The sequence below is a fragment of the Centroberyx affinis genome, unplaced genomic scaffold, assembly GCF_046629955.1.
Source record: "Centroberyx affinis isolate AG114_WGS23_722 - 3 ecotype Tasmania unplaced genomic scaffold, CSIRO-AGI_Caff_v1 ptg000076l_1, whole genome shotgun sequence".
Taxonomy (NCBI): Eukaryota; Metazoa; Chordata; class Actinopteri; order Beryciformes; family Berycidae; genus Centroberyx; species Centroberyx affinis.
Window position 1 is genome coordinate 378,896 of NW_027278785.1, and position 18,389 is coordinate 397,284.

The following is an 18,389-nucleotide window of genomic DNA, read 5'->3' on the forward strand; positions in this document are numbered from 1 at the left end:
TTGTGGGATATTTCATGCTTCTGTGGCATTTGGGTGGCATTTAAGCTTCAGTGCAAGATGTGTATGTTCATGTTACTTAGCAACTTTGTGCATTAATTTGTGTTAATATACTTAATTATACTTAATTATGTGAGTTAATCCTTGATGCAGCCATTATCGCCAATAATTGACTTAAGTCTCTTCTAGTCCATAGCTTCAGTCAATAATTATACTAAAACAGCCAGACCTGTATAATATTTTAAAGCACAGGACTTGTTAGCTAGTGAGCCATCTATCATCTAGCCCACTATGTCCCAAGAGACTTTAATTTAAAGCTCCACTTCCTCATAGCTCTTGAAGCAGCTTAATGAAGCTTAACTAATGTGGCCTCCTCTCTCAGTGGACCAACGCACCACACCTCTATTTGAATATTTTTGCATTACCAATTAAGACTCAAACACTCCACTTTAACAATACTGTCATATTCCAAGCCAGTGCAGGGGCATTTTCTAACATTTTACTTTAGCATCGATTCAGAATGCACAGTATCACATGATTGTTTGCATCTGCTTTTCAGAACCAATCAGTAGACAGGTAAGCTCAGCTAGGGATGGTGGACGCTCTTTATGCTGATAGAGATGCACACACAACAATGGAAAAAAAAGATTGAGATCTACACCTTTACATACATATAACAAATATGAAAAAACACAAAAATGAAAAGCAAAGTGAAAAGGCAAAACACGCTCATGCTTCTCATTCCTGTGCAAGTGAATCACAAACACATATACAGAGATACACAAATAAATACACATTTTGCTTTGCTACTAACCTGGGTATTCACTCATAAACAGAATGTAAAAGCATATAAGCAGTTCATATAAGCATTCATACTTGCTTATTCTCATTCCTGTGCAGGTGAATTGCAATGCATCCAAGCATGAAAATCACTCAGGCTTGTTTTGCTCTCCATGTTTGAACTCTTGTGTGGTCTGCCTTCTCACTCTGTGCCTTGAGGGTCTCACTTCATTTGTGTTACATAACAATGGAAATGAAATAATAGTGTTACTGGTAGCAACATAGCATGAATGATTTAATAGCCCATAAATGCTATGGGTGAAGTGAGACTTCTTGGATTCGTATTAGGTTTCTCAGGGTTTGGGTCTCCATGGCAACAAATAAGAGCCTCCCTCAGTGCCTGTCGGGGCTTTAAAGAAGCCAATGAGGAGGAGAGTAGGGATGTGCCAGCCTGCGGGTGTGTTTGTGTGTGTGTGTGTGTGTGTGTTTGTGTGTGTGTGTGTAGGAAGGGAAACAAGGCAGAGTGCTTCAATTGTTTTTCTTCGTAATTATCCATGACATTTGGTCTCTCTTCTCTCCCTTCAATGCTAACTCTGACCCTATCTATAAAGCTTGAGTTTTGTGCATTATGAGAGAGAGATTATTTATTATCAGAGAGAGAGAGAGAAAAGGGGATGGATCAACATGTGGTGCGGTGGGCGATAGAGGCAATAGAGGTGGTCTCTCACTCATCTAAGTGTCCTTTCTTCACCCTCTCCTTTGTCTGAGTGCAACATGTCATTGGTGAGCACTAGCAGATTGTTTCTGTGGGACCATTAAATCACAACTAAATGAAAATGAACCATTTGCTATGGATATGAAGATTGGATTAGGCATGATAATCCCATTATATGTACAGTAAAGGAAAATGGGCAAATGGGGGCTCTGAAACACACACACACGGACACATGCGCACACATTCACATACCAGTAAATATCAGACAGGAGCTGCATCAGTATTCTGTCCATGAAGGCAATCATTGACCCTGACTCCCAACCATCATCACTCACCATCACCCTACCTGCTCGGCCACTGAGCCCCCACACCAACCCATAGACCTCTCTGCACAGATAAACACAGCACACACACACACACACACACACACACACACACACACACACACACACACACACACAAACACACACACACGCACTCACATTCTGATTAGGTCATGAATAGTGGCTTCAGTTGCGTCACAAATCCCCTAGCAGCTACAGCTGGTGCCACCATGGAGGAACCATGGGAGAATTGGCTGTGTGAGAGAGAATAGAGAGAGATATGTGGAAAAGATAGTCACGGTGTGGGTGTAGGTCCATTCAGTGACGTTATAAGTAAAAGTGAACGGTCTGATATGTTGTGATATGTTCCCAAATTTCGGTTAGTGTGACACAGTAAACTGAACTGTCTTTAGCCCTAGCCTTTACTCCAAAACACTACAACTTGTTTGCTGAGCTTGTCAGCTCAGCAAACCCAGACAGTTCTTTCCCAGACAGTTCTTTTTTTTTTTGTTCTTTTTCATCTACCTTACAAGGCAGCAATCAAATTTAGCAAATCTAGTAACGTTTATGTTAACATGCAACTACTAACCACTATTCTATTATGCTAATCAGATGTGTTAACAACAAGACAGTAATGGTTACCTATCCAGATTCTATGTTGGTTAGATGACATTATCTAAACGCATAAGATGTATCATCAGTGCCCAGTCAAAAACAGGGCAGAAATCAACCATGTCTATTCCATTATAGATGGCCAGGTCATAAGTTTAGAAATGCAATCAGCTGTTTTCAGTCGTTGTTGCTAAGAGCTGTGGACCTCCACTATGGCTGCTGGAAGGTGCGTTACATCACCTGAAAGCCCTCTACATTGATTTGTTTCTGTCAGATGAACTGGCTGCACCTTACTGGTGAAGTCTTGTAACATTTGCACTATCTCTCTCTTTCTCTCTCTTGCTCTTTCTTTCTCACACTCAATATGTCTCTCAGTCATACCTCCTGGTCCTAGACATGCTGGTGACTAGTACTTGCAAATCACTCTCAGACTGTTCTTCTTGCTGGGTGTTTATATGTAGGCCTATAAAACATCTTCATCATCAATATATCAAATACCTATATCAACGGTAGAGAAGTTAGAGACACTGGTTGGCTTATCTGTCAGGGTAAGGGATTGTGGAACTACCTATATCTAGTCTAGCAGAGGACCTAAAATGTGCAAAGGAAAGATTGGAGATGATGCTGACAGAGTCTAAAGATCTAACTGTTAGGAGACTTACTGTATCAGCGGGGCGGAAATGGAACCCAAGAGAAGCAGTTCAGCAGGCGCAGTCAGCACTCATACATAGGGATGTTGCAGCAAGCGCGGGGAGGCTCAGGGCTCGGCATAGGACAACCTTTGTGAAGTAGGGCAACTCCGTCAGGGAAAATAAAGACGGTTGTGAAGCAAACACATCAGCAGGAAAGTGTAGAGAGGAAGAAACTTGGCTGGAGGGAGCTGTGAGGTATGGAGGCAAGCCAAATTAGATTTATTGCAGCCTATGATGTGATAATCTCAGTCAGTGTGTAGGTGCATGACACTACCTGTCCTTTATGTTCAGGCTTAAGATAGCTACACTAGAGGATTAAATTGAAGGGGCAGAGGTGTGGACTGTTCAAAAATAGAATACATAGCAATAGATATACTGCCATCTCACCCACTGCTAGCAAACTAGTAGAGAATGCATGCAGTGAAAGTGACACTTGTGTCATACACATGCTGAAAGAGACGATGTCAGGGACAAATACGGGAATGCTAAGCTAGGTTATCGTGAGCAATTTTTGCTTTTTTCATTGTGACTTTAAAGAAATACATTTTAAAGGAAACCTCAAAAGCAAAATAGTAAAGTTAGGGGTTTGGGGTCCTTTTCATTTTTATGTTAGCCTGACATAGGGCAAGATCCAGAATCCCTTATTTGGGCAGGAAAATTATTTCACACTTGACTGGTCTATTGGGAGGGGCGGGGCCAGATACAATATGATTTCTGACCATTGTTGAGACCAATAGCGAGTTTAGAAGTTCATTGGCTAATATTGTGAACTAGGTATAAGCCTAAATTGTGACAGGACAGTGTAGGTGACTATATGTGTTGTATGTGGTGTTGAGAGCGGATTGAGCCCTGTGTGGTGGGCCTAACTCAACAAAACATTTGTGGTGGAGGGACACTTGCCCACTTGGTAACCACAATGACACACCTATTCTCACACACTCTGTAACATTTAGATCAGGTGGCAGGTGGCGTAGCCTGATAACCTCTACTACGGTAACCATTTATGGGTTCATGCATCATTCTTTTAGCATTTGAATTGGACTTCAGTATGGATGTCTGCTTTGAATTATGGCACCAGGGATTTTTTTCCATCACCTCCTGTGTATTGGTAAATGTTTAAAGAGACAGAGGGATAAAGAGGTTAAAATCTAGGTGAAGGTTGAGACAGATGGATAGAGAGAAAATGAGCATGTGGAAAAGAGGGAGAGGCTCATAGCTCTCACCATCCTTTAATTAATCCTCAGACAGACATGAAGGAGAAGGCATGGCTATTATTATTCACAGAGTTTTATCAGTGCTTCCTAATATAGTCTTACCCCTATCAGATGTTGTTTGAGGAACCTTTTAAATAGCATGGCACCTACACTACATAATGCCTGAGCGTAAACCTAATAGTCACTCTCAGGGTAAAACTCCTATGACAAAGACCATGAGTGCACTTATTCAAGAGATGTTTCTGACTTTGTGTGTTTGTACTTTTAGCCGGAAGAAACACAACAAATGAGGAGCTGGAGAGCATGTTGGAGAGTGACAACCCAGCTATCTTTACCTCGGGGGTAAGTGATATAGCAAATGCAACATGAATGCACGCACAAACAATGTTTTTAATCTAATACTCCTCCTCTATCTCTGCCCATTTCTTTCTCCTTTGTCCTTTTTCCTCCCTCTCCCTTCTGCTGTACCTTCTCAGATCATCATGGACAACATCACCCAGCAAGCTATGAACGAGATTGAGACACGGCACAATGAGATCATCAAGCTGGAAAACAGTATCAGAGAGCTTCATGACATGTTCATGGACATGGCCATGCTAGTGGAGAGCCAGGTGAGAACCAAGGCTCCTCCCTCCTGGTACCCACAGCTGTAGGGTTTGGGGTTCAACCAGACACATGCAGAACATGTGCCATTTTACAGCCCTTCCTTTGTGCAAAGCATGCAAATGCCAAATGCATTTATGGGTTGGCACTCCAAATTCAAGCATGCACTCTGGCACAAAACTGAATCATCAGGACAATCAGCACAGTTCAAATTCCAGTTTCTATTCAAGTTTTTTCTTCTCAGAGCTTTTAAAGTGCATTCTGGGTGTTCTGGCCAAGGCAGAGGTTCAGTAACCCATTCTGTTCACAACGGTGACATAATTAACCAGCTAAGCCTGCTAGTGTGCTGCATTAGCTACTTCTCCTAATGAAAATAACATCTCTTCTTCTCAGACAACAATTTGCTGTAGCCTTTTAATTTGCATATAAGCTATAGGGTTTATTAGTGTAATGTGACTGACAATTATTGTCTCTTCTAGCGAAGTTGGAAGGAGGTTATGTCTGTTTGTTTGTTAGCAAGATATTTCTGAAAGTAACAAATGGATTTGGATTAAATTTGCCCTAGAATCACTTGATTAGATTTTGATAATGATCGGATCTGGGATTCCTGCCATTGGATCATTTTTTAGCCATAACTATTATGCTGTGTTCATGTGCTGGTCAGAAGGTCTGACATCTGGGCGTCCAAATTGGCTGCTCAACAGCAATGCATTCACTTGCTATTTCATCAAAACATCAAACATGGAAGATAAATGATAAACAAACATAAACCGTTACAGAGGCTGCAGCTTTGCTAGTTGGAGAATTGTTCAGCATTGGAGGAGGTTTGCACTCTAACAAGTCCCTTCTAGTTTTACACTTTGATCTTCTCTTCATATCTGATCCTGTCAGTAAATTTGTGTTAGAAACTTCACTCTGTTCCAATGGAACCGGAGTGTCTCTGTTTTATTAACAAGAGATGTTGCATGGTGCGCGATGCACTGTGGGATTTGCCAGGAGAAGTTGCATCATCCAGAGGGTTAACATGCTGGACATTGGCACACAATGTTGAGATTTTTATTTCAAGCTGTGTGCTGATTACATGTAGTTAATTAGTCGCTATGAAAATCCACAGAGATTATCATCAACTGTAAGAGTTGCCTGTAAAGTGTAGAACTACAGGTAAATATGGAGGCCTGACTGCATGACTGTGTGGGCTGAACCCCCAGAGAGATGAATTGTCTCTCTCATCAGAAATATTGGGTCTGAATTATGCAAAGGACTCTAAAAGGGAATCTGAGTGTATGTGAGAGAATAAATGAATAAGAAAGTATGCTGAATGTGAATATACAAGTAAATTGTAGCATGTAGGCGATATGTATTACAGTGACAGCACAATGCAATAGTGGGCTTCCCTTTATAATGAGAATTGAATTTAGAAGTGGTAATTGTATAGATGTCTGATATTCCAGTACTATTTTGTGTGTGTGTGTGTGTGTGTGTGTGTGTGTGTGTGTGTGTGTACTCTTGTATTCCCTTGTCATGCATATGTGAATGCCTTTAATGAATGTATATAATTAATCAAACTAACGCTTCCTTAATTAACTGTGAGAACTACATCATTCTGGACTATACTTCTATATGACTATATCTATTTCTATCTCAGCTCTGCTCTCTCTGTCCCCGACTCTCCGTCTCTCCTCTTCTTCCTCTCTGTTCTTTTTCATCCATTTTTCTCTTCCACAACACTACTGACTAAGTTCTAGAGAACAGAGAACAACGCCCCCCTTCTAATATGGCAAGGTAATTTGCTTGTAATTCCTTTTTTTGTACTTTGGGAATTCATTGTTGCAGTGCATGCATGAAGTTATGGAACAGTTTTAACTCATGCAAATTTGCTGGCTCCTGTTAACAAACTCAGGTGTATTACTAAATGTGCAATAGTAGGGCTTGTTTGTGGCTTGAATGCTGATTAAGACACAGCTAAGCACTCCTGCTGTGTTAATACAATAAGTTGTCAGTAGGAAGGAAGATGTGGATGGGTATAGGAGTATAGAGAGGAAGGAAAAAAGATCAAATGATACCCTTTTTCAAAGCTTTCACAATATGCCACACGTTTTACAGTTCCTCTAACATGCCCTTAGAATAAAAAGCACTGTATAGCACTTTTTTTGAAAGAGAGAGTTTACAAAGGGCTCAACAGCTAACTACAAAACTCAATTAATTTAAATAAACAGAGAAAAAGGAATTAAATGAAAGAAAACACAAAACAACACAACATACAGATAAAAGGTCCAGCAAATTCTGTAAACTATTACTTAAAGGTATCTATAAAAATGTGTTTCAAGGAATGATTTAAAAGATGCTACTGAATGTGATTCCAGGCAGCGTTCCCCACAGTGACTGCTTCCTTCTCTCCACGCAGGGGGAGCTGGTGAACAACATCGAGCAAAGCGTCCTGCAGGCCCAGGAATACGTGGAGCAGGCGAAGGAGAGCTTCTCTAAATGCAAAAAGATTACGAAGACCAGCAGGCGGGTGAGATGCAAGATGCACACAGTCTACGAACCAGCTCTCACGTTGCTCTTTCTCTCTTTTTTTCTCTTCCCCTTTCTGCCCCCTTTTTGCTTCCCTTCCTCTCACCCGTTATCCCCCACCGTTCCTCCGCTCCCCTGTCCCTGACCTCCGTCCAATTGCCTACCTCCTTCTCCCTCTCCTCTCTACACCCCTCCCTCCCTGCTACACCCCTCCCTCCCTGCTACACCCCTCTCTTCCTCTGTCCTCTTTCTGTACCCCACCTCCTCCATGACCAACCTCTCCTAGGGGGAAATGATAGACCGCATAGAGTACAATGTGGAGCACTCAGTAGACTATGTGGAGAGGGCCGTGTCAGACACTAAGAAGGCGGTTAAATACCAGAGTAAAGCCCGGAGGGTGAGTCACATGTGCAAAATGTGCAAACCGATGCATGTGCACATATATGCTCTCACATTCCCTGGAAGTGAAAGACAACTTCAGAAGCATGGCATGCATATATTGTAGCTATACAATGACTTATTGTGTCTGCATGCTCACCTGTCGTTGTTGTATTGCGCATGTGTCTTGTGAGCTCATGTTACATACGCTGGAGTTTATAATGTAGTCAGCAGCATATCTGCAGTCTGCTGTGGGACTTCTGAAACTGTTCTCCTTCTGAAATTGATGATTTCCCTCTTCACTTCACAACCTACACCACCAGTTAAGGCAGATACAGTGTAATCGGAGGAACAACTCTGCCACCTCTTGGTTAATATTCATACTGCCGCTCACAGGTGTGGGAATTTCACTCATCGCTTCATCCAAATTTACCAGAACGGATTGGATGTCATCTACTCGATTATTTCCCCATTGACCTTGAGCAAATTCAATCTTATATTCATAGAGTGTGTAATGGCCAATTTTCTTTTTCTTTCTTTCTTTCTTTCTTTCTTTCTTTCTTTCTTTTTCTTTCTACTCATTCATTCTCTGCCGCATTCACTGAATCATCATCTAACTCCTCGCTCTCTTTCTCTCCCTGTCCATGTCCCCTATACAGAAGATGATCCTGATAGGAGTTTGTATTGCAGTATGTCTGACCATCCTCATTATTTCCCTCGCAGCTGGACTCAGTTAGAAACCTCAGAAATCCCCACAGACCTCGTAGCTTAGAGCAGCAGACAGGGCCAGAGGCGCTGTGCCCCTCTTAGCCCTCGGTTCAAGGCCTTAAGTGGGTTTACTGGTCCCATTAAGGTTCTCTCCCAGCCAGCCTCACAGAGGATATGACTGCCAGACTGACCTCCTCTCCCCTGCTGAGCTGTTAAAATGTATACAGGTTTCCATAATGCGCAGTCAATAACTGCTGCTGAGCAGTGCTGGAGGTCAGCTCTGTTTCCTTGAGCTGGGAACCCGACTGAACTGATCAGTCTGAACACGAAACAGCTCACAGTGCCTCTCTGCACTGAAATATTTGACTTAATGAGAGGGTCACTGGTATTTGGTATTTTTGTCTGTTGTAATTCATCAATGTTTATATGCAACTATTCTATTCTGGATTGAACAGTCACGCACCTTGAGGAACTTCTCTGCTATTTGTGCTTGTTTATGGAGATTCATTCCCTGTGTGTGTTTGTGATGGTTGTCATGATTTACAAAGCTTTGTCATGTGCATGTTCTGCAGTCTGTTGGAGAGCCTTGCATGTTTACTGCATATATACTGTATATAAAGCTGCAGATAACTAGCAGACTGGCTAACACATTAACACACACACAACAAAAAAGTGTGCACAGAGTGTTTTAAGTCAGATTGTCAAAGAACATTTTCATTTTTCAGCACACATTCCTCAACACAGTAGGTTTGTGAACAATCAGCCACCCATATAACTCTAGTATGTGAATGTGATGATGAGCAGCCTTACAACTCTTCTCTTAGTCATGATCAGTTTTCAAAAAGTATCTTTGCCTGTTTGTAATTATCGTTAGTAATTGGTGGTGACTGTTGATTCCAGGGGCATCAAACATTGAAGGCTGACTGTTCATGAACTTGTGGAGGAATGGATGCTCAAAAGAGGACATGTTCTTCAAAAGTGAAGCTCACTTCAAATATGAGAACTATATTTGAAGAGGCAAATTTTTATGTTTGTGGCATATGTGAATATCTGTTGTTTAGTTTGGCATGAACAAAACGCAGGGGCAAAGGGAGTCTGGTTTTAAAAGTATGCTGACCAGAAGACATGCAGATACTTATAAACCACAATCACACTCCAGTAACATCATCAGATATATTAAAATCCAAATGTCTTTCTTTAAACTGCATTTTGTTCTAATGCACAAGTTTGCTGTAAGTACTGTGACATAAATTAGACAAAATACAACTGATATTTCTAACATGTTTTCTTCTACTCCCCATTTGCGGCCTTGGATGACTGTTTTCTATTCTTTTCATACATGCAGAAGAAAATTATGATTATAATATGCTGTGTGGTGCTGGGAATTGTTATTGCTTCCGTTGTTGGGGGGACGCTGGCCTGAACCCCAGCAACCCAATAACCCCCCCTCCCCACACACACACACACAGACAGACAGACAGACAGACAGACACACACCCACACACACACACACACACACACACACACACACACCTTGATACAACACGCCTCTATTCGAGAAAAGAGCAAAAACAAAAGACATACAGATTTTCCAATTCCAGTTTTCATGAATGCAATCTATAACATGTCTAGCACAAGGTGCGTTGCATACTGTATGATACAATTGACACGCAGTGTACAGGGCCAGAGGTGTTTTCGCATGAGTTCCTATTTTGTAAATGTGTGGTGCTGCAAAATGTTTATCTGAGTGTTGAGTGTTGTCAAAAGATGTTTGAAGATGTTTCCAAAAGTGAATTCTTGAATGAAAAAGTTACTTAATGATATGTAACACTATACTAACACATTCCGACTTCCAAATCTGCCATTTATTCAGTTATAATGTCTATTTTGTGTTGTATAGGCAAAGTGACAGGCCACTAATCTGCAGTGTTTTCAAAGCCACGGTTATCTATAGACCTCTGTTGAAGCATCTGTTTATTGATCTTTTCTAGTCTCTTTTTTTGGGTAATCACACTCAACTTTCCCTCTCTGATGTCCTCTACCTCCCCTCAAACCCCTGCATGGTTTAGTTCATGGTAAAGTGGTGTTCTGTATTCTATAGCAAACGGGAAAGAAGACAACTGTACTGATGTGGGATTATTTGCTTGTGGAATCATCACACTGCCAAACTTTTCTGCCTAAGTGATGAAGTCATACCTTGTTGCCCATGGAAGCAATGCTACTGTATTTGATCTGGCCTTACCAGCTGTACAGCATCTCTGAACGTTGTGTGAGTGCATGCGTACATGTGAAAAAAGAGTGTGTGTGTGTGTTTATTTGTATCTGCGCGTTTGGATGTGCTGAGCGTCATGCGATGAGCAAATGAGTGCTTGTTACTAGCCACCTGTGTCCTTGTTCTGTATAAAGTGTACATTCCTTCACAGATATAAAGCTCTTTAACACTGCCAATATGTTCAAATCTAATAAGCTGTCAACATGGAGTCAAGTCTGGTTGGTTTGATAATTCTGGTCTGTTAAGTGACAAACCCTTGTTATTTTGTCTTTTTTAAAACCCTATGGTAAGCTTTAAAACAGAGTGTATCCCTCTGTCATGCTACTCTATTCTGTTTCGTTTGTTTATGAATAAACTTGTTCAATCATCGCAAACATCAGCATGAGCTCAAAGTAGCCCTGTAAAAGACTCTCGTATCGGTTTTCAGAATCTGGCGGCACATCAAACATGCACAGACTACAACCATGTTACCATGTTGCCTACTCAACTTGTTGCCTTTGTGTTGTATTGTGATGACATGGTTCTTTTTGTTTACTTTGAGTGTTTGTTTTGTTTTGTTTTTTTCAAGTAAAGTTTGTCTGAAAATCAAACACCAATTTTGTGCTTGGCTTTCCATAATTGAATGGCACTAAGACAGAATGTTTCTCTCCTCCAGGAACACTAGAACCTGATAGAAGTCTGGTTATTTGATTTGATTTGATTTGATTTGATTTGATTTGATTGACTTTATTGTCCACCTCAGTGGAAATTTGTCTTTGGCTTCTCCCAAAGTACAACAAGAGTACATACATTACGCATAGCACAACACGCCATTAAAACATACAAATATACAACAATAGAGCAAATGGGCAGGTAGCAGCAAATAGGTTATATAAATAATACCATAATAATACCATAATAATATTTTGGCTACCAAGTGTCATAGCCATGCCATACACTAATAAATATCACAGTGACTCAAGAATGGTATACTCTAACCAGTGTTGTATTCGAGTCACCAAACCTGGAGTCCAAACAGAGTCCCAAGTCCTCAGTGTTCAAATCCAAGTCTGAGTCACCGAGGTTGTGTGCGAGTCGAGTCTCGAGTCCGAGTAACCAGTTTGAGTTCAAGTAATCCATGCTAGAAGAGTCTTTTCCTCGATTGTCCTTTTACATATGTTACATTTGGCACTACTTTTTGTTCCAGTTAATGTAAAGTACATGCAAGTGAAGCTAACAAGCTAACAATACACGGTGGAGCCATCTTCATCTATCACAACTGACATCATCCTGTCAGTGGTTGTGTTAAGATACATTTTCGTAGCCTATGTCTATATGCTGGCCTAAACTGTTAACCAACTAGATGATCAGGTACATTTTAGGATAACGCTGAAAAGATGTGTAGCCTATGCCTAAGGTAATCAAGTCCCACGTTCACAAGTCTGAGTCATCAGTATTCAAGTCTGAGTCAAGTCACAAGTCATCGAAACTGGGCCTCTAGGATTTGAGCACTACTACAACACTGACTATATTATATGGTGAAGTCAGTGTTGTGCAGGTTAAAACATGTTCCAGGCTTTTGGTGGGCTTAACATTAATGGAGATTATTTCAATTTATCTTGCCAACAATGCTAAATACATGCATCTCAAATGTTCATATGGATCCCCATGTAGTAATCAGAATTGATCATTCCCACTTAAAGTGCTCTTTTTGAAACATTTTGGATTGAGAATGGCTCTATTGGCTCAACTACCCTTTACTTATTTACTAGATAAAGTTCATAGTGGGGCAAACTGCATTCCAAGTTGTGGGTGAAGCACAGGCTGAATTTGTAACGTGAGTGTATAAAAGCAGTAGTTCTCAAGCTGTGGTGTTGTAAAGCTTAATTACATCAAATAATTTTGAGAGGACAATTTTAATTGAAATAAAATAGTTTATTTAATGTACTTAACATCATAAATTGAAAAGGCAACGTTTAAAAAAAAGTCTTATTTTGGTCTCTACTTTCAACTTCATTTGCCACTGGACAAGGTACATAATGATGGAATTTAAATGTACAGATGTGTTAATGAATGATATGGCTACCTACAGCAGAAGATCAAAACATTCTCTGACAAATTATAAAAGTATAAAACATCACAGTCCACGTGTCCCTTTAACAGATTCATCTATAGACTATTGGATGCTACATGAAGCCATATAAGTAAAAAATAAGTTGAACATCACAACTAACAAATTGAGGGCTCAGCAGTTCAGAAAACAAATCATATTAACATCCACAGGCTAAAAGGACGGCTGATCTTGCTGACTTGAAACAGTAGTTTGGCAACTGAACTGTTACAGTAAGCTTAATTATGTAATACAGTTATACCAGGAGCTGAGAACGGTGGATGACTACCCATTTCTGCTACCATAGTTTACCATCACAAGATATATAATGCCCGTCTTAGCCATGGGATGGTTTTCCATGCATCGCAGCCCAACTGGTGTCTGTTTAATAAGCCTTGCAACTGTGTTCATAATTGGGAGCCCCACTTTTTTAAGTGATGAAAAATGTAAAAAAAAGAAAATTGGCTCATCTTTACGAAGGGGGCCAATAATTAATGAAGGGTACTGTATCTAGCTTAAAGACAGTGTTGTCTGGAGTGATCTAAATTTTAAGGGTCTCATTTAAACATCAGTCATTGCACAATTATACATGTTGCCAAGGTGTCACATATTCCATCAACTCATTTAAAGAAGGTTGTCTGACAGTTTAAGTCAAATTGATTATATACTACGCCAGTTAAAAATATACTATAACATTAATTGCATAGATTTAAATGTGCAGTAGTAGTTTTGGTGGCAGGAGATCATAAAGGTGCGAGCCTGTTCATTTCCTCATAGGAAAACAATTAGCAAGTTGCATGATGACCATATGAGTAGGCTACTTGTTGAATCAAGGACTACAAAATTACTGCAAAATTCATCTCTCTATTCCATAACCACTAATTAAAAGATTTCCACATTGTCTGATTCATAACAATAAAGAAAAATGCAACAATTACTGACATATTGTTTCTAAATATCTATTTACCTATTAGCAACCCATAAAGCATAACGGCATAGTGGAATGGAAATGTGCATTACTCAATAATGCGTAGTGTCTCAGTGGCGTGGGAAGAGGTAGAAGAGTTTTGTTAAAGTGCATCTGTCTTTGGTTGGCATCTGTCTTTTGGTGGGAGAGGGAAAATCTTCAAAGCGGTTCATCACCTGTGTGTGTGAAGAGACAGAAAGAAAGTTAGTTAGGTTTAGCGTAATGAAACAAATAAAACATCCTTCAATACTGATTATTTAGTACAGTCCCACTGTGTGTGTGTTACACAATTGCTGCACCAATGATGAGTGGTCAGTTTTTAGTCAAAGTGTCATATCTTTGCAAATTTCATACCAAGGAAACAGTTTCCAGTCACAAAACTTACTTTCCTGAACAGTTCCTCAATGTGATCCTGTCGCCAATAGCCTCTGAATACCTCAACAATGTACTGGACAAGAAAAGACCCATGCATTGGTTGTCTATATGAGACAGTATCTGCAGGATAAAATACAAAAATGGAAAATATATTAATTGATCTTGATTGTTTAGGGTAACTAGTCTTGGCTGTTACCTATCAACTTCTATGAAAAGTTTACAATTGAAATGTTTTAAACAACTGGCAAAACTAAACTAGCAAACACGACCTGGACTGACCAGGAGTGGAGGACAGAAGGGAGATGAAGTCTTTTTCTCTGTGTGCCATCCTCAAAGCATCTTCCTCCATGTCGTCTACATCAGCAGATGGGAGGGGACCGGGCTGGGACCAAGCATCTGGTGTCATATCATCATTGCCACCAAGCCCATCACTAACCATCACAGCTCCGTCCCTTTCTGAAACATACATGGCATACCTTGAATATCAGTGTGTGCACAATAACAAACTAGACTTGAGTTATACAAAAAGAATGCTATGTTACTAAACAGGTAGAATAAAGCTTTAGACACAAGCAAACTATTACGCATCTCATAGATTACGATAGCTGTTCATATTAAAATGCCTCTGTAATGATTTTAACAGTTATGCTAATCTGGGTTTTAACTGCAGTATGTTGGTGTTTCCATGACGAAGATGAGAAGATCACCTCCTCTGCAGGCCTGGATGATGATGACCTTGGGTTTGTTCAGCAGAGCAGGACAATTCTGTGTGCTCAAGTGTTTGTAGATATTGTCGATGGGGAACTCGTCGGGTCGGTCCTCCCTCCAGTGGACGCCGAGGATGGCTCCCATTTTCCCGTGAGACATGATGATCACAAACACACTGTCTGCCTCGTGGAGGCCCGGATGTTGAGAGAAGTTCCTCACAGCTGTGTCGATCTCCTGTGAGAACACGATAAGTCAGTCAGACACCAGTTACTGTATCGCTCAATCAACTACTTTTTCTGTTCCCTTGTGAAGCAGTACCTGTGCACTGAGGTTGCTGTGTTTCACCACTGTGTATCCCAGCTCTGTGAGCAGCTTCTCCATGTTCTGTTCGTCTTTCTCAGCTCCATTCCTATTCTTTGTCACATCAGTAAAAACCTTATTGGTGATTAGCAGGGCCAGGCGACTCCTCGTGGACTTCACAGGGTAAATCTAACAGAACAAATTATATAAAGGCAGCACATTAGGATGATTAAACAACATGGTTAAAAGAACCTAACTGACCAACTTCACAGACCTGAATTCAGCGTTGTCTGAGACTCAAAAATTAAAAATCTCACAGGAAACATTATGTAACATACATTGTACATGCATCTATAAAATTACAATTTAAGAAATGATATGATTTGAAGATATTACACTTAGCTTAATTTAAGAGAACAACCACCAACCTAATTGTCCTCTTGTAGTGAAACTACAGTATTTTACATTAATTACATTATGTATAGTAATGGCTAAGGGTAGAACTGGCAGTGAATTGACCATATCAGATATGTGATATGGCTTTTAGAATTGTATGATTATGAACGGCTTACATCGTTGTCCCTCTCTGTGTTGGCGGTATTAAGACCGGGGATGAGGAAGGGGGCCATTGTCAGACTCTGCACGGGAAAAGGGCCGTCAGCTGGGAACAGCAAAGAAGAGGGTCACTGCCATGTTTACAGTCCAAAACTCTGTTGATTTGTGTAGGCTACTACACTTCACAACTTTGGGTATGATGATGTCAAAGTTGGAGGATTTGTGTAACGCACTTCAATAAAAGAAGGATAAAACTCTGACTAGCTCCGACAAGCACAACGACGGCAGTGGCCAGCGTTACTGAAAGATGCCAACTCACCTGCCGGAGCCTGAGCTTCCCCAGCGGACAGACCCAGGCTGGAGTGAAGTTCAGGGTCTCTGATCTTCAGGTGAACGATCATCTTCCTGATGGCTTTCTCTCCTTTCTTCTTCACCATGTCTATGAGACTGCGTACCCGGTCTGTTCTGGCACCGTTTTCCTCAAGTATTGATTCTTTCTCCCCATCATTCAAGACTCCATCCTCTAAAAGGTCATCCAGGAGAAACTTAAGAACTGGGGTTGTAATCTTTTCCACAAGCGCACCGCGAACTCTGGCAAGCTCCTTATCTAGAGAAAGAAAAATGACATGACCAAAACCAGTTTAGCCTGTCAAGGTGGTAGGCATCACAAGACAATAAGGCATTTAAAAACAATGTTTTCCTACTATTATGATGAAACTTCACTGAAAATAAAAATAAAAACAAAAACATTTATAACAATTTGAAATCATAGTATGACTTTTGATTCAGACCATATCTCTAAAAAAAGATAAAGGTTTTTGTCTTATACTGGGCTGACCTGTACGGAAGAGGATTAGGGCCACATGTGAAAAATGTATTTGAGTTCTGAGAAAAAAGTCTGAATTCTGACTTTAAACTCAGAATTCTGACTTTAATCTCAGAATTCTGACTTTAAACTCAGAACTCAAATACATTTTTCACATGTGGCCCTAATCCTCTTCCGTAGACCTGATAGTGTTCTACCTGATCATGAAAAACCTCTTGATCCTAAAAATATATATAAGTTGGCGTTTAAACCCACATGTTCATTTTGCTTGTGGTCGATGACTATATATGATGCCAACTTGTGAATTGATCTTTTGAAACAAAACGTATAGGCCTAGTGTATCATAGGCTTTTTGTATATGATTTTCTTTTCTTTACATCGAAACAGTGGGAAATGAGGCCGACATGACCGCCGAGCGAGCGCGGTGAAAGTGAAACCAACAGTTTGTAACATGCAGACCACTGACAGCAACAGGTTTCTTTGGTGAAAGTTTGTTGCACGTTAAGTGTAAACTGTAATATTGTCTTCTGCATCAAAACTGCAGAACATATAGTCCTACAACTTAAATATCTATAAGCAGGTGATCGGCTGCAGATATACGTTACGTGCGTAGCCTATAGACTGTAAATCATTAATAACACAGATCTTACCTGCCATTCCTTATAAGCCTATTATCACTGAATCGTGTGAAGGATGGGATCAAAGTCGGGGCTCTTTTAATGAAAGAGTGCGTAAACAGTCAGAGTTTTCCGTCAGACTGCCTGTACTACAGTTTTGAAGAATGCGGAAAAAGTTAACAGGGGGCGTGTCAGTGAGTGAGTGGGTGGTTACCAAACCCGTAGAAGCTGGAAATGGCGTAATACTAAATGAGAGCCTATTCCATGGAAATTCTGCCTTGGGCCTTGGCACTGATGGGATTGAGGTGCGGCCCGAAATGCAACACGGCTGAAAGTTTCAGCCCATGCTCTGCAGTGCAACAACGGTTTTCTGCCTCTAGAAGCAGATGCAGGACTTTATAGGAATAATGTGGAAATTATGTACAGGATTCATGCTATTCACAACAAAGAAGCCATATAGCCATGCTTACAGCTCAAAAACGAGATTCAGTGATGAGTTGATTCGCTCTTACTTCCCATAGAGAGCCCAGCGCGCTGCAACCTGAACAGACAACACATTGAGCAAACAGGGGCAACACATGCACTGCACTTTAGAAACGCTCTGCAAAGTCACACTGACTAATCCTACAATAAATTGGAATAGGACACAACTATCACTATAAAACTCAAATCGTGTATTATATGTAATATCCCATTTGAGTAGGCTATTACAGTGATAGGCTACCAGAGGACAGAGAAATTCCAAAAAGCAGTTTTATAAAGGGGTGGGAACAACCTTTAATGTTGTTATTTGTAGAAGATTCGTATGATTACAATTTAAAATGTAAGATGTATTATTGGTTTAACTTTACAAACGCACTAGGCAGTGTAGAATACATTAAGTAGGCTACTCCAATATGGTAGGTGGCTTTAAACCTCAATTCAACTTTCTTTCTAAAACACCCAAAAACTCAGAGAAGAGAAACCACACAGACAAAATGGTTGTGAATTTTATTAAATACTTTATTTAATGTAGCCTACTCAATATCACAAATTTAAAAAGACAATGAAAAAAACTTGGTAACATTACTTTTGCACCCTGATAACACAGGAAATCCTGTCAAACCTGTCTTCCTTGCTTTGGTTTTATACTTTGGTCTCAACT

The 18,389-nt window shown here is 40.4% G+C and overlaps 2 protein-coding genes across 3 annotated transcripts in view; one reads left to right on the plus strand and one right to left on the minus strand.

The window, feature by feature from the left end:
* The window catches only part of stx1a (syntaxin 1A (brain)), a 37,790-nt gene extending 27,831 nt beyond the window's left edge, over nt 1-9,959 (plus strand). The window contains exons 6-9 of one of the 2 annotated variants that reach the window (XM_071521006.1): nt 4,602-4,675; nt 4,810-4,944; nt 7,737-7,847; nt 9,882-9,959. In XM_071521006.1, coding sequence (XP_071377107.1) covers nt 4,602-4,675; nt 4,810-4,944; nt 7,737-7,847; nt 9,882-9,959 — 398 coding nt within the window. Of the gene's footprint in view, nt 1-4,601; nt 4,676-4,809; nt 4,945-7,736; nt 7,848-8,487; nt 8,566-9,881 lie in introns of those variants that run through there. The other variant, XM_071521014.1, reaches the window with a different exon arrangement.
* A 1,584-nt stretch (nt 9,960-11,543) lies between these two features.
* LOC139645729 (caspase a-like) lies at nt 11,544-17,415 on the minus strand. The gene is made up of 8 exons (XM_071521536.1): nt 17,279-17,415; nt 16,122-16,409; nt 15,820-15,908; nt 15,266-15,436; nt 14,947-15,181; nt 14,519-14,695; nt 14,250-14,359; nt 11,544-14,040 (listed from the first exon to the last, which is right to left on the minus strand). The coding sequence occupies exons 1-8, from the start codon at nt 17,283-17,285 to the stop codon at nt 13,936-13,938; spliced, it is 1,182 nt and encodes a 393-aa protein (XP_071377637.1). The 5' UTR covers nt 17,286-17,415; the 3' UTR covers nt 11,544-13,935.
* Between the last annotated feature and the right edge of the window lie 974 nt (nt 17,416-18,389).